This window comes from Abrus precatorius, unplaced genomic scaffold, assembly GCF_003935025.1.
Source record: "Abrus precatorius isolate BTA unplaced genomic scaffold, Abrus_2018 Scaffold9, whole genome shotgun sequence".
In the NCBI taxonomy this organism is placed as follows: Eukaryota; Viridiplantae; Streptophyta; class Magnoliopsida; order Fabales; family Fabaceae; genus Abrus; species Abrus precatorius.
Genome location: NW_020874439.1, coordinates 32901547 through 32919130, shown reverse-complemented (window position 1 = coordinate 32919130; position 17584 = coordinate 32901547). Strand labels below are relative to the sequence as shown.

Here is a 17584-nt window from a genome sequence, read left to right as displayed (position 1 = left end):
ACTTAAGTTTTGAGAGATAATTATTAGTTGTATGATTCCACCGCTTAGAATATATTTAAGATCTAAAAAAAAAAATGAGAAACCATAGCTTAAATTTTGAGCAATAATTAATAGTTGACTTTGTCGTGATCTTGAAGCTTTTCTTTTTTTTTTAGATTGAAGAGTTTAACTTGAGAAACTAAAGTGTGAATCTATCCATCTCATTTGTCATTACTGATTCTTATATTAACACTACATTAATGGGTGACATTATTATTCTACCGCTTAAGATTTATTCAACATTAAGAAAAAAAATGAGAAACTGTAACTTAATTTCTGGGAGGTTTACTTTGTCGTGACCTTGAAATATGTTTACTCTAACTTTTTTTTTTTTGCTTAAAAAGAAAGTAAAAGAAAATAATAAGGTTTGACCTTTAGAAACAAAAACTCAATCTTTTCTCTTTCATTTTCCCTTCAATTTCAAAATTTTTCATCTTCTCACTTTCCACAAATATTACCAGTAAAATTAAAAAATTTGCATTTAAAATGAATTTATGTATGCACTTTTACTTCAAAATCTTTATAAAGTGTGAAAAAAATTAAAATTATTTTTATTACCATCAAGCTTCAAGCAATTCTAACAAGGCAAAAATACAACAAAGTGTTCTTTAAAGAAGATATTTGCATTAATCATGTTCGCAAATATATAAAAAAAAATATATTCACATAAGACTCTTGTTAACATGATTAGCACAAAATAATCACAAACATACCGGTATAATTGAATGCATCCATCTCATTTGTCTTTGCTAGTTCTTATATTAACAATTCTTTAAAAGGTTGCACTATGATTCCACCGCTTGGAATATATTTAAAATTTTAAAAAAAAATGAGAAACTGTAGCTTAAATTTTGGAAAATATTTATTGGTTGACTTTGTCGAAACCTTAAAACATTTTTACTTTAATGCTATTTTCGGGGTAAAAGGAATGAAATAAAAATAAAAAAACAGATAACGATATATGTTTTTTTTATTTAAAAGAAAAAGAAAAAATATTTACAAATAAAAATTTAAAAGATTTTGTTCTTTACAAATATTTTTAATGAAATTGTTCCAAGTGGAGTTCTAAATCTAGTATATATACTATTGACCTGTTTACTTATCATGTGTAACGTCGATGTACAAATCTCAATACAGGTTAATTCTTAGTTGGATAAAAGTGATTTTTTTGGAACATCCTGAAAATGAAATTTAGACACCACCAACGCGTAACTAACCTAGTCTTGGGTGAAGGTTAATTTTTTTATTACCAACTAGTTTCTTACATAACTTTCTTTCAATCTTAATCATACAGTAATTATTAAGTGGATGTCCATGTGATAAATGTTAACCACACACATTTAACTTAAATAATAAACTACAATAAAAGTGAAGCGATTAAAATGGAGGAGCGCACATCAGATCAAATTACTATAAAATGGTAATAATAGAATTTATTAACAAAGAACTTGCATTTAATGACCGGCCAATTTGATAAACTTAAGTAATTGTTTTAATCTTTATGTAATATTTGCAGTTAAACCAAAGGTTTGACATATCGATGTAGTGAGCCATCTTTGTGAATCTCTACGGCGAATTCAAAAGCTAGCTTCCTCAACACAACGATCCATAGTTAGGGTCACATTATGAATTCCCCATACATTTGACAATTGATGAAACTGGTAAAATATTTAAAAGAAGAATAAGATCATGTCTTACGGCATGAGGAAGAACATCTTCTAGGCTTGAATATGAATATGCGAATCTTTTGAGGTGAGAATGGAAATTAACAGTAACCTTAAATAACTCGAGATAATTTTGATTACTTCTCTTTGTTACGTTTAATCAAAGTTTTTTTTATTTTAATCATAACCAATTGACTTCACCAAAGTGGCGTGCAAATTTACTTTGATAAAAATCGTTAGGTTAAAACTTGAACAGAAATTCACTTTCTCTATTCTCTGTTGGGAGATAAGGTTTCTAAATATCACTGATCATCACATCATATTATCATGTGCTCCAAAAGGAAAAAAAGAAAATCAATGTGAAACAAAAATTCTCATTCATGGAAATTAAAGGCCAAAAGAATCATCACATCACTTTCATTTTCCAAATCAAAATTATTTTATATTCTCCACTTTATCTACAAACAATCACATTGACAGAAATCATTGATCAAAGAGGAACGATTAAAATTAGGAGAAACATCAAAATGCATGCTTTTATTCATTAAAAGAAACAATTATTGAAAACTTGATACGACTAAAATTACAACACTGCTTTCTTATTTTTTGGTTTATCACAACAAACTCAAACAACAAAAACTAGACACAATCACTGTCTCGGCAGGACCACTCCTCACCCTCCCAATTAAACAAAGGCGAAATCCAACACCATCTCAATTCTCAACACACGGTGAACGAGTTAATTAAAGTTAATCTAATCTAACACACGAAGAAGATAAAAATCAAAAGTAACAAACCAAGAAAAGGACATCCAATACTTAAGAATTAAACAAATTATATAATAATAATAATAATTTAGAGAAAGAAAAACACTAAAGAGAAACGTAATTAAGAGTACAATTACAAATTACAGTCTTTGATTGTTTTTTCTTTTTTGGTTTCTCTTTTTATTTATCCTTCTGCCTCGCTGGCTCACTCGGTTACTGGCTCACTCAAGTCCAAGTTCAATCAAACCCTCTCATCTCATCTCATCACTCATTCCCAATTAATCTACAGCGTCCATCCAATTTCCTAACTCGGTGGGACCCAGTGAGTCAACTCACTAAGACTCACCGGCGGGAAGCTTCCACGCGGAGGTTGCGATGAGTGGCCTCGTGTGCCACCCAAGCATGAGACACCCATTATTCTCCTCCACCCTATAGCCATCACCGCCGGCGAAAAGAGCCAACAACATGCTAGCTTGTTTGAAAGCATTAGACCCGAGATGAACCGGGTCGAATCCGGCCGAGCCCATTCTCCCCCTCCACTGAGTCAGAGGCTCGTGGCGCTCGACCCGGTCCACCCCTTCACACGCCACTATGTTGCATATTTGTCTCCCCAGGTAAAGCTCCGACATCAACAGGTCCTGACTCGGTGAACCCAACCCGGTCGAAGAGGACGATCCCTCCAGCGAGTCAAACAAACTCGAGTAGTAATGCAGGGCCTCCGTGAACCGGTCCTGAAAAACCGGTCCATTATGGTTCGCTTCTTGCTCCACAATGATCACAATCTTGGGCTTAATTTTCTTCACAGTGTTCAACACTTTTTCTATGGAACCGGGTCGGGCCAACATGCGGTGAAGCTCAAAAACAGAGTTTACAGCGACGGCTTCACCGGGTCGGACCTCGAGCATGGTCGGGTCAAGATCCGCCAAACTGTTGCAAACGAATCCGCGAAACTCGAACTGAACGCCAATGGTTTGGGCCAACTCGGCCAGCTTCCAGCCCACTTGCTGAAGCGAGTCGGTGTTATCCGGCTGAGGAGGACCGATTCCGGTTAACCGGAAAGTAGGAGGGCCACCGGGACGCAATGCGAGGGCCTGCATGAGCGCCGGCCACTGCATCCCCTGTTTGAGTCCAAAATCGATGACGTGGACCCTCCCGGCGGTGGCAAAGGCCTCGAGAATGGCCTGGTTGGCGGTGAAGTGCGCGAATTTCAGATAGGGACAGGACTCGTAGAAGTGCATGTGCAACATATCGGAGAAAGGGGAATCGAGGGTTTCCTCCGGGAATATTCCGTAGATTCGGCGCGCCAAGGCTTGCGCGAAATACGAAGCCACTTTTCTCATGGCTCCTGCTTGCGAAGCCGCGAGAAGACCTATGTGCTTGACGAGCGTGTCGGCGAGCTTGAGATTCTCTTGCTGAACGGCTTCAGCGCAGGCCAAGATAGTGTGAACGAGACGAACCCCCGTTACCTGGGAGTCAACCAGAACAACGGGTCTTGTTGACTCTGATAAAGTCCCCGCCGGTGGCACGGACTCTGGTGACTCAATTGGCGACGCCTTGAACCGCTTGTTACCTGTTTCGGTTTCGGTTTCGGTTTTGGTGTGGTTGTTTTGTGGAGGGTATGCGGCTATTCCGGGAATGGCTCTGAGGTCGTATTCAGAGTCGTCGTTGAGGATGGAAGAAGGGTGGTGTAAGGGGTTATCGATTTGGGGGGTTTCCAAGAGAGAAGATGGATCGAGGATGGATGATGATGGATCAGGGTTGAGTTCGTTGAGCATGCTTTGCACCCATGAAGATAGATCCGCTGGGTCGTAGTGAACGGTGTCAGAAGCCAGGTGCGAAATTCCCTCTTCCTGAGCACTGCCCATCACCATATCCAACAGCTCAAGCTTCTGTGCCACGTCAGCCATGTCCGAAGAACGCACCTTGTACCCCAACGCCGCCAGCAACTCGTCATTCCCTCCCTGTTGCTCTTCCTCCCACATCTTCTTCCCCTTGCCGCTCGACATTGACGAGCTTTCTTTCATGCCGTACCCTCCTCCTCCACCACACCTTTCTTGCTGTTCCCTCTTCATCACGACACAGATCACAAATCACAGTTCCAATTGGGTTGTTTGGTCATAGCAAAATTTCAGAGCTTAAGAGAGAAAAGGGGGGAGAGAGAGAGAGAGAGAGAGAAGGGTGGAAAAGATAAGGAGCAACGGAAGCCATAATAATGAAATTGGTTTTATGATTAATTAAAATTAAAATTAACGAAAAGGTGAGTTTGATATTTGGGGGTAGTAAGAAAAAGGAGGGAGTGTGCGCTAAAAAATGAAGGTCCGGCAAATACTTAAAAGGCATAAAAGAGCCGTGGCAGCACCGCAATGGCAAGAAAGATGCCCATGATAGTGTACAGCTCGTGCATACACCAGACACCATACACTACAATATCAGGTGCCCGTACGCTTCCATCTATTCAGACTCTTGGGGACCGAGAATCATCCTGGGCTCCACCTCAACACACACTCCCACTCTCCCTCTTGAGCGCGTCCCTCACTCTCTTCCCTTCATTAACCAAATTAAGCAAATCGTTTAAAAAGGGAATGCCCAATTGCACTCCACAATTATCATTTCATTGCCCTCCATCATTTTTATTTGACTTTAAATTTTAATTCCGGTTAATGTCCCCTCACTCATTATTTTTTGGTACATTTCTGTCTTGTCTTCCCTCCACACGCCCACCACGTGCGTGGGGTGGGGATGCTGCTCTCTTCACTCCCTCACTCCAGTATCCCATTAGTTGTACTATAATCAATATTTCTCTTTAACGCCTTCCAATATCGTTTCATTAATTTTATGTCACGAATAATCCTCGTCAAGTGAGAATTTCAGCATCCATAGTTATATCAAGCCAAGTGGATACTCGTATTTATGCTCCACCCTTCTAAAAGATGTGACCCCCAGGATTTCCTAATTTTGTTATTTCCTCAATTTACTTTTCCTAAATCCATCTTAGAGAAGGGAGAGCATTTATTTTCATGCGAAATGACATATAATTGTGAGTTTGGCATTTATTCACTCATCTTAAAATACCGCTTCCCTTTTTTCCTCACGTAGCCTTGCTATTTTAGTATCATGCTTTCTTTACTTTTGAAAAGTTCTTTTCCCTTTTGTCATTGTTGCTGCTGCTAATTTTTTATATAATTTTGAAATGGTTATTTATGTTTGAAAATAACAAATTTTAAATATCTTCGTTAGAAGATGAAATAATGCAGCAAGTCATTGTTTAACACAAAATGATAATAATGAAAAAGAAAACTCAACTCTGAGGGTAGTGTTTGTATGAGGTGTGGCCTATGGCAAGTATGTGTGGTCGGTCGGGTTCCGTAGGTTCGAGTGGGGAATAACATCTCGCTACGCACATGAAGGAGAGATCAAGGGGACGGGTCAACTTTGGTCTCCACGCGCCACGTTCCCACGCCAAACCCAAACAGGGAGTGAAAGACAGCTACCGAACCAAATGGCGACCCCTTGAGGCGTGTGGTTTTCACGCGTTACATGAGCGATGGTGAATGAGAGAAGAGCTGAGTTGCAACGAGGGCCCACACAAAGAGGAGTCTGTGCTGAGAGGAGATCAACGAGGACGGGGATTCAGACGTCAACATCGATTTTAGGACCATCCGACGTGGGACCCACTGTCCAAAAAACAAAACATGACTACTACTCTCTCTATACCGAAAGAAAAGGGCTGCCAGCACAGCACGTCCCTTGTTAACAGCGTTATCCTCTTTCTTTTTTGTAAACAACACTTTTTAAATAATTACCCTTTTTTTAGAAAATTTCATGCTCCGTCTTTAAAATAATAAAACTCACCAATATGCACAAAACTCTGTTATGGAATTACTGAGTTATATGCAGTTTAATAAATTAATTTGAATTTATAGACAAATAAGAAAAACGGTCCGTCCAGAGACAACGGCGTTATTTGGGCGAGACTGTGTAAAAAGGACGTCCCCCGAAGTGCTAAAGGGTGGCGTCCTCATCCGGACGGTGACGTTAGGAGCCGAACACCAACACGAACGAATACGGGGCTTTGCTTTTGCTCGTTTTTTTGTTCTCAGCAAAGCTTATTTATATTTCAACGTAAATTAATATTTTATAAAAATTATATTTATAATTTATAAAAAAGAGACTTGATGAACGACATGTTATGAGAATTAAATAATTCTACACTCTTTTTATCATTATTACAGGAAAAATGATTATCGATTTGGTTTGATAATTGGAAAGAAAAAGATTGAAAGGAGGAGGGAGAAGCGGCACTGACAGGTGGTGTGCTCAGTGATATATGAAAGAGGAGAGGGCCATGACCATGTGATTCTGCCACGTTTCACAGATTCCCTTGTCCCCGTGGTCCCTCCCCCTGCACCACCCTCACTTCCTCACCCTGCTTCCTCTCTGTATCACTTTCAGCATCTCTCTCTCTCTCTCTCTCTCTCTCCTCTTTACATTTTTTTTTACCTTCCCTTCCAATTAATCTCCATCATAGTTTTTTCCGGAATTAACCTTCACATTAAGTACTATCCAATTCTAAAACAATGGTCAATAAAATGGACATGTGACAGTTGAGATCATGCTATGATTAAACAAACGGTTGTACTAACCGTGCCTCCAATCAGTAATGACCAAAGAGACATAATCTCAACATCAATTATGGGGTACCCATGATTTGGTTTAAAGTAAAGAATTTATTTTAGTCTCCTTCCCGCATTTCATGTGACATCAATTCAAGAAACTCTACCAACACTATACTTAAAAGCCCTTTATTTACAACAAATATTCTCGTACTTCCTTCCATTCTTCAACCACTTCTCATGGGTCTTATGTGAGTATCCTTTACACTCACACTGTACTTCATTAACGTTAGCAAATAACTATTTAAGAGAAATTAAAATTATGAAATGATACAATTTGAGGCAAATCCCTGAAGCTTGGTTAAACTATAATGAAAGGTTGTCCCCCACTTCAAAAAGTGAACAACTTTGCGTATTAGTTTGTTTAATGAAGAGGATTCAGAGTTTCTTCGTAGAGAGGGTGGTTTATTCTGGTGTTGTAAATAAACACACACACACATGCGTATTGGGGTAGAAGGCATTGTACAACTCAAACCCAACAGCCCCACAAGAAACCCGTAAATGCAAATGCCTTATCCTGTTTGTGTTTGTGTTTGTGGGAAGTGGACCTTCAGCTTTAGTTCATCATCAAATTACCACTGTGTTGAATCGCCAGAGGAATTGCCGACAGAGTCAATGCTCATTTCTTCAATTATGCCTCACGACCATCTTACCTACCTACTGTGCATGCACTACTAGTGCTTCCATCTACAATTCCAAATCTTTTTCGTTTCAATTACAAACTGGACTAGTCTTTTCGCACGCATGCAGATCAAACACAGTGCGACAATATTATCATATTTTATATTATCTTCTTTTCCAAAATTAATATGTATTGTCTTTAGTTTTGTATTTATCTTGTTTTATTTGGAAAAAAAAACAATAATAAAAACATGCATTATGTATTAAAAAATTACTTTATATTTAAATCGTATTAATTGTCACAAATTACATATATAAATGCAGTTTGAAAGATTTACTTTTTCTTATACATCTTTTAGAGAATTTATTATTGTTGAAGAGGTTTGTATTTTTAATATAGACAGCCTCAGTTACGTATAGATTTGAGATGTTCCAAACAAGTTATAATGGTGTAACAGTTGAAAGGATGATTGAGCAGATCGAGTGTAGTTTATTAACATTTTACACGTGCATGTATTATCTGACACCTGCATTGTTATTATTATAATTATAATTACCTTCGCCTTATCTTATGTATACTTGCAATTTAATTTGTGGGAGCAATATGAAACAAGCATTGCTATGAGGTAAAGATCTATTAAATCATTGGCATTACAGATACGATCTGTTAACTTTTTATAAAAGTATTATTCTACGTACTATGAGAAAATAAAAGTTATTTTAGATAATTTATCTTGTTAATATAATATTGGTTCAAATAAAAATGAAGTAGCTAATATAAAATAAATGTATCACAAAACAATTTGAAGCATCAATTAGGTGTGTATTTATATAATATATCAGATTATTGGTGTAAACTTGTGGTATTTAATTTGATGATTAATTCTTATTACATAAATCCTTAAAATAAATATAAATTTAATGATTAATTATTCCTTTCATTAACATTTTTGTAAAAATTTTTTTATCAATTCATTTAAATTAAATTTTATTATTTTTCATGGTTCCTTTTATGCCTTTCGTGACTTTCAGAATTATTCGACCTTTAAAATTCTCTGTTTTTTTTTTTTTACAATTACTTTATAATTTTAAATAAATAACAATAAAAGTTCACTAATTAACTAATTTATGAATAAATTAATAAAAAAAAAGTACCTATTACCTATGTTAATCGTAAATAACTAAAAATAAGAATGTACATAAACAAAGTACGCTTAAAATATCATAATTTAGTCATTTATAGATTTCACCCATAATGTATTTAAATTTTATATTAATAATATTAGTAGAAGATACTTTTAAATTTTATGCACAAGTGGGTGCACGTGCACACACATAAACATAAATATATAAGATATATACCATACTTTATGTTTTGATAGATTATGATTTATTTTAATAGATAAAACATTAAAATTTTTAATTAAACAATTAAAATGTAATAACGTTTATATTAAAAATTATGAATCTATAATTATATATGTTTAACAATTAATTTTGAATTTAAGTCTTAGGTATATAATTATATTAAATTTTTAAAATAAATATTTTATTTTTCATAATAATTTTAATTAATTTAAGCATATTATTCTTTTATATGAAAGATACATATTTATAATCTCAAAAAATAAAAATTTTCAAATCAATTTTGTTTTACTAAAATTATTACACATGTTTTTTAAGTTTTAATTATTTTATATTTGTTGAAATTATAATTTCATTCTTATATTTTGTTCTTTTTTGTATATTATTAAAAATTTAAAATTATCATGTGTTTAGTATTGCATGAAATGATAAAAAAAATTATTATAAAATTACTAATAAAAGCGTTTATGTTATAAGTTAATTAAACGAATGATCTTATATGTTTGAAATTGTATATAATTATACCGTTTAAAAAATTGTAGAAGTACTAGATTAAAAAATAATAGTTATATAATTATATAAACTAAATATGAATGAAAACTACAGTATTTAACTTGATAATAGTGATTAGGGAATAGAAATAAAAGTTAGTGAATAAAACAATTGTATATTGAAAGTAAAAAAAAAATGTCAAAAATAGATTGAGATTGAGATAAAATTTGAATGTCCAGAGTAATTAATGTCAAATAAATTATTATATATATATATATATATATATATACATATATATATATATATAGTGATTTTTAAAGTAAGCTTTGGTATTCTCTTTTTAAAAAATATGTACTAATTTAAATCAAAACAATCAATTGAATCTGTTGTTAATAAAATTTGAATGATTAATAGCCTAAAAATACTTTGACAAACTTATATTTTTTTGTGAAAAAATCTTCTAGCATCGCATAAGTACGAATTATAGTACACATATTAATGAAAATGGTATGAAACAAGGAATCTCTCTGTTTATGCCTTTTGAACTTCGGCTTTGTAGCATGTTTAATAGTTTTTACTACGATGATTTCTTCTTAAGTCGCAAAATTTTAATTTATCTAATAACGTCATAAACTTGATCTCTCAAAAAGTTAAAAATTACATTGACCTTCAAAAGCTTCGTTTATTGAAGAAAGTTGAATTATTAATGAGCTGTGACAGGTAGGCAGCACCTAGGCAATTAGCCTATTAATTTTTTCTGCTGACGAGACCAGAAGCAAAACGAATCAAAATTAATGGTTTTAGGGTATGCAAGTACTGCTTCTTAAATAGTGGTGCCTATTTTATAGTACACTTTTAGAATAATATTATATTTTTTATGATAAATAATATTTTTAAAACATGTTAAGTAAATGCATATATTTAATATTTTTGAAACATAAAAATTATTTAGTATTTTTATTTTATATTTCAAAAATATTATAAATTTGAAGTTTTCACCATTGACCGCTATTTGTTAGAACCTTTTTTTAATTGACGTGAGTGTTACTATTGACAACTTATAAAAGCGACTTTTATTGTCAAAACCTATGCTATCTGTTCTTAGGGTAATGTTATTTGCGTGAAGACAAATATTAGAAATATATTTTTTTTGTAATTAGTTGATAATTTTTAAAAAACATTTAATTTATAATTCCGTGTTAAAAAAATTTTAAATAATTAATCATAAAAATATGTTATTAGCAATTTTTTTGTGTGTAAAGGAATGACATACACAAATTTTTTGAATAGCAAACGTTCAACAGTAATAATGACTTTATCTAATGAGATGTAATATTTTTAATAACAAAAAAGGAGACAATATAATTTCTTTTTTGTTTAGTATATTATATATAATTAAAAATACTATATATCATATTAAATACAAAAATAAAATTATTTTTACACTATTAACTTTCACTAATCATTTTTTTTATATCAATATCGATTCCCCGAAAAAAATCACATAGCTGGTGTAAAGCTCGTTTCATTTTTGTACAAGTTTATTTAATTCTTAAATACAATTTCTATTTAGTTTGCATATTCTTTTTTCTTTCCTATATATTTAAAAAACCAAATTAAGATAACGTCTGGAAATAATAAGACTTAAAAAATAAAATAAAATAAATTGTGAACACGAAATTTAAAACCAAACCTTCACTCAGATCGACCGTCCAAATATTGAGCCTCTTCGAAATTGAACACTAGTAATTGAAAACATCAACATTAACGTGATTATAATATTCATACAAAAGGATATCAAATAATTACTAGTATATTGATAAACAAGAGACCAAATGATCAGTTATTTAATAAAAAATTAAACGAGTCCTTTCAAATGGATGGCGATTTGTTCTTACTTTCTTGAAAGTTGACATATCAAATCCACCGAAATGGGAATCTAGTCATTTCTTGTATTTTTCCATCATAATCAAGCTAAATATGTTGCCTCAAGCAGAAAAGGTGTTTTAGAATATTAAATTTGTGGTATTTATTGACCATTATCCTTATTTTTTTATGCCAAATAAAGATAACAATCCATAAGATTTAGATAGAGTAGTTTAGTATCTATCCTTATATTTATATTTTAAAAAATTATTTGTACCAATTTTAATTCCTATTTTCATATTTTTAAATACTTTGTATAAACTAATAAAAGATAGATATAATAAAATATCTAATTATGATATAACGTGTATAAAATTGAAAAAATAACACATTTAAAACTGCAGTATCTATATCCATTACATTTTATAGATATTCATTCATATTAAAGTATAAATTTATTAAAAAATATTAACAACAATAGATGTTGTTATTTAAAAATAAGCTGAAAAGTTTAACGACCTCAAAAAGAATAAAACTAAATATAATAAGTGAGAAAAAGAGTTGATCTCAAAAACAATTGGCCGGTTCAAGGGTCAAATCAACCTAGTGCGCCGGAGTTATATTGTAATTAATGTATGATATCTGCAATTAAAAAGCGACAATGATAATCAAGTACGTAATGAGGTATAATTCAATAACAGCCACCAATACTTTCTAGCTAAGATGGTCACTATCCTTTCATAATTTGGTTGAACGTAATCGCTGCATCATTTCATGGATCATTTTAAATTCTTAAAATTTCAATTTCTTTTTCTTAAATTTCATCCAAATACTATAATGTCTAATAACAAGGACCGTGTAAGTAATAAATTAAATATAATTATATGGTTATTCATACATGTGCTTCTCTTCTTCTTCTTCTTCTTCTTTTTTCTTTTTTCTTTTTTCCCTGTTTGTCACTTGGTCCTAGCTGTGCAATTTTTCCTCGTTCAAATACAACTCCACGAGATTCCTTTGGTTGCTGATAAAGTTCCAAATCCTGCTGATCCTGTGTCGTAGCTTTACGTTAAACCAACACTTGCAATAATTTTTTAAATGGAATATATATAATTAAACACCAATCTCAGTGCATGAAGTGCATATTATATGCATATATCAGATCAAGCGATCACTTAATTATTGAACATAATTGCTAACCCTTAGGTTACTGTCGCTTAATAGTTTGCGCCGGCAGCAAATCATACAAACAAGATATATTCTACCAAGTAATTAAGAGTTAAATATTGGCATGTCTTAATCTAAGCTCCACTGATTATTACTCTCTTCATTATTGGGATTATTAATTTAGAATAATTATTGAATGCATAAACACCCATTGACGCATCCGATGAGATCACTTTGAAAATAATTTAAGAGCTAAACATATGGCACAGATATAAATAGTTGGGGAATGGATGTGTAACATTTATTAATTAATAAGAAATATTAGGCATTGACCCATGGCTTTTGGCATAGTTGTTGCTGCCGCACCCTCTAAGCTAGCTAGCTAAAGCCTATTGGGGGTGCCCAACTGGCTAAAACGAACCAACAAACAATTAAGATATAGTATATACTTAGAGCCTCAAATTTTTTGTTCAAATTAACCAAATGGCCTAAGGTACACGAGTCATGGTAAAAGTAAAATTTTTAGTTTGTTTAGAGTTTTCAATGTTGAGATTGAGAAAATTTATGTGAATTTTATTTTTCATAGTTTGCCCATGAATTTTGGATTTGAATAATTTTAAATAAGGAATGCACTTCTTTTGATTACATAGCAAACCCCAAGTCCACAACCTGAAGGAGGAGTCACATGCTCAAGATTTTCAAGATCACACAAGTGGGCCTAATTAGCCAGCAAATCAATTACTCACTTCCCTTCTCACAGAATCATGTTTAATTTGAGTCTGTCAATTCAAATTTCCTTATGTTCACAGTACCATGCATTGTGGAGACATCAAGGGTGAGAGTTTCCACATCCATGAAACCAATTCATCTTCACATCAAGGATCAGATTCCATCTATAGAATGATGTCAGGCTAAATAATGATCAAGTTTGATTCATATTTATAACTTTTTTCAATGAATATCCATGAGTAATGATCTATAACATATTTGCATTTATAATCAAACCAATATAAATCTATATTTACTTCAACACTAAAGATTGTAATTTTTGCGTTTAATTTATATTTTTAATTTTTTTAAAATGAGTTTCTAAACATATATTTAATTAGAATTGAGATAATCTTGACCTAGAAATGGAAAGACGAGGGCAGCTTAAAGAATACAAATATTAGCCTCAATCTGGCCTAAACTCGTTAATAGTTGAATTACAATAATAATTAAATTCTGAAGGTATAGCTAGTATATGTGTATATTTATAATAGTAGTATGATTTGATTCACAAATTCTTTGATTCTTCATGGCAATTTTTATATATTAAGTTAAAGTGTGTTTGATATATTATTTATTTGGAGAAAAAGAATATGAGCACGATAAGAGAGGGTTTTCTAAGTTCAAGATGGGATATTTAGAACAGGAGTGGAATCTATTTTCCATCTCCTCCAAAGAAACAAGCCTATTTAAACCAATTGTTAACTTCCACTAAGCCTATTTATCATGCTTCTATTTTTTTTTTGTTCCACATTTACGATAATTTATTAAGATCATGCATAATAATCGTGATGATGGCGATTATTTTATCAACTAAGTTATGGACTAAAATTAATTAATGGATTGAACTGATTTTCAGCTAATTAACCACCTCAACAACATCCTTAACTTCAAAGAAATAAATCTTCAGAAATAATAGTGATACGATTAACATGCAGTCTAACTCTTGATGTTCTTTTTTCACCATTAGTTAGCAAGCAACCCGTTAATTAAACTTAAATTTTATCCTTAAAATATCTGGGCTAGTTATGCAATTGTTTCTTATCTTTTCGTATCTTCATTCTCCTTCTACATTTAAATATTCTGAACCCAACCATTTGTAATCCATCCCAATTTGAAAAAAATCACCTTTAAGCCATCATGTGAACTGTTTAAACAAATTGCCTTGCCAATATACAATCATGCACGTACACTTGCTACCCACAAAAGATTAGGTAGGTTAAATCTTATCTCATCCTACTTTGTTCATCTCCCTTCGTACTCACAATAAAACTTGATGAAGATTCAAATTTGAGGAAGCAACCATGTGATCGAAAATGCTTAGTCTGGCATGGGTCTCATTGTCTTGTGTATATATATATATATATGAGGCACCAAGAACTCTTTTGTGCAAATGAAATTATTCTATCCATCATGAGTTTGTTTTGAATTTGAAAAACCAGAACTCTCTACATATCTTGGAAGAGATTCCACTCGAGTGATATGAACAATGAGGTATCATATGGCTCTTTCTCACTTTTGTGGTTGAAAATCATGCATTCTATACAAGTAGATAAACTGTCAAAAGTCTCATTAACTTGATCTTTGAAAGTGTTTATTGGATCCTTACAAATAGTAGTGCGATTGTTACTTTATATAAGACGAGTGGAAAAGGCTAAAAATGAACAAGATAATCTCAACTTAATGTAAATCATTGCATCTATATAAATAATTTTTGTTATATAATGACAAATCACTGAATAATTAAGGATATTCAATTACAAACATTTACGACTGTTATATATTAAGAGTCAAACTAAGTATCGCAACCAGCTGACCAGATCAATTCTATGGCAGTAACTATTTTTCAAAGCGATGTTAAGAATGTCATTGTTAGGAGAGAAAAAAAATGGTGTAAGGAGGATTAATATAAAAAATATATATTAAAAGGGCATATAGCATTATTCTTAAAAATATAAATTAACCATCTCTCGTAATATCAAGATTCTCTCTTCTAACTTATTGTCTATCAGGATAAGCAAAAGTAACATTATTTTTACATCACTTTGATCATAATTTTTACATTAAAGAATAAGATAGAGAATCATTAGAATATTTTACCAGCTGTCAACATGGGTTTGAGAGAATCATTAGAAAATTTAGAGAACTCCAAATTTAGTAATCCCAAAACATTTTCAAGTCTCTATTTTTTTTAAGAAAGAGCCAATTATTGAATTAATGAACATAAAAACATATTGACGTAACAAGACAAATGAAATGTATGCTTCCCTCTCTTTATAAGATGGGATTCATAACCCCCCCCCCCTCCCCCTACAAAAATAAAATAAAATCGAAATAAGCTCCCAATTTGTCTCATATTTTAGCATTTCAATTGATAGCAAAAACTAAAATAGCTATGCGCCTATCCCAAAAATTTGTCGTTTAATAGAACTGTGATATTTAACAAAATTGTGTTAGAAGTGATGATCAAAGTTTACTATGGAAATTTTGTTGTAGGCTTGGGGGCAATATCTAACCAAGTAAAACATTGAAAGTGAAACAAGGAAAGATTCTTAAAATTTTGGAATGTCCTTACCCATTTCTTTCTCTATGATGTGTATAATACTTTTTTATGATGGGGTACTGATTCACCCAGCAACATGGAAACAATCCCAACATTGTCTCCCAATTGGGACCATATCATCTCTCCCATGTGAACCATGAATTAGCCACATGTTCCTCTTCTGCATTCTCCAGATCAGGATCACTTCTCTCTGTACAAACCAACCGGTAAGAGGCCCTTCCTCATATCTTGAATGTGTGATTTTTGGGCCCCAAAACGTAGTAAGGATATGCATTTTGTGTGCCACTACTATTGAAGCAACTTTACACTAAACAAAGGGAAATTGAATGATGGGCGTCCACTTTATTAGAACAAGTCATTGCCTATCCTAAACAATCCCCACATGCATGTCCTTCCATGTGATTTTAGACACGTTTGGGTCCCTGCTCCTAATTATGTCCATAAAAAGGTTCATGTGTTTGCCTCAAGCCAAATTACCTTCATACAATGATTTTCCCTTTAGTAAAAAGAATCTTCATCTTATCCTTTTCTTTTTCTTTCTTTACATTTAAATTAATTAGTATATCATCTGTACGTTAAGTGTTAAATTAAATTGAAAATTATTAAAAAATATAAAATTGTAAAAATTATAATACTTTAAAATAACAAAAAAAAGTGTCCTTACTAAACAAATTTAAAGAAATTTATAACATAAAAACATATTTTGTTAAAACGTTATATATTTATAAATAGCTATAAATTATTTTGAAGGTAAAGTGCACGAGTATTATCAGTTACAGCACACAATTATTATAAAAATATATATAGTTACAAAAATTAAACGCTTTATTACTCTTTTCAATATATTTTTGTGTGTGTTTTATACAGGAATTCAAAAAATTGATATTTTAAATTTTATAAATAGTTATGATTAAACTTTATATTTTACTCTTTATTTATTATATCATATCATGTTTCGTGAGTTTTTCATTTTAGGTTTTTGCCCCATTTCATTTGAATAAAGGGAATAATGTATGCTCCTCTTTTTTTTCACACTCTCTTAACTTCTTTTATGATATTTTCTTCACAAAATTTATGATAATAAAGAAAAGAATCTAAAAAGCAATGATTCCAAAGAAAAAACCCTTTATCTTACCCAAGTTAAGGTTCATAAATTTTTATGGGTCTGTGACTGAAACTAATTTAAAGTTATAGGAAGCTAATTTGATTGTGCAGAGATGGAGGTTTGCAAGATGGAATGATGGGGGTTCAGTCTACCGTCAGTGTTTTTGCTTATTTAGTTGAATGTTAATCACTGTAATGAGTGGTCAAATTAATTAACTACTTTTTTAACATATTTTCAGGTGAGACGTGTGTTTAAGGAACTTGAACCTGTTGTTACTGTTGTTGACACATTTTGATGTGCCTAAAGAAATGGGCGAGTGTTTGATTGGGAATGAACTTGTGGAATTTTTATATTTTTATATTTTTTGCTTGGTGCCTGTTTGAATACGAGTGTGTAAACTTTGTTTACGGAATTTTCTATGTACTTTTGACTAAAATTATGAACACTTAAAAGCATGTTTGCGTTTTGATGGTAACTCCGTTGCATAAGAATTGACC

General features: G+C 32.2%; 1 protein-coding gene across 4 annotated transcripts; it reads right to left on the bottom strand.

Moving 5' to 3' along the window:
- Window positions 1–2634: 2634 nt before the first annotated feature.
- On the bottom strand, window positions 2635–4766 carry LOC113850062 (DELLA protein GAI-like). Of its 4 annotated transcripts, none has more exons than XM_027480392.1 (2): window positions 4041–4609; window positions 2635–3971 (listed from the first exon to the last, which is right to left on the bottom strand). In XM_027480392.1, the coding sequence occupies exons 1-2, from the start codon at window positions 4540–4542 to the stop codon at window positions 2806–2808; spliced, it is 1668 nt and encodes a 555-aa protein (XP_027336193.1). In that variant the 5' UTR covers window positions 4543–4609; the 3' UTR covers window positions 2635–2805. The 4 variants fall into 4 exon arrangements, with proteins under 4 accessions (XP_027336193.1, XP_027336194.1, XP_027336195.1 ...); XM_027480393.1 differs by having other exon boundaries at window positions 2635–4042; window positions 4124–4609; XM_027480394.1 differs by having other exon boundaries at window positions 2635–4128; window positions 4210–4609.
- Between the last annotated feature and the right edge of the window lie 12818 nt (window positions 4767–17584).

Excerpts from the sequence above, each read along its gene's own strand:
- LOC113850062 (XM_027480391.1), bottom strand. The coding sequence starts at position 4,542 with ATGAAGAGGGAACAGCAAGAAAGGTGTGGTGGAGGAGGAGGGTACGGC.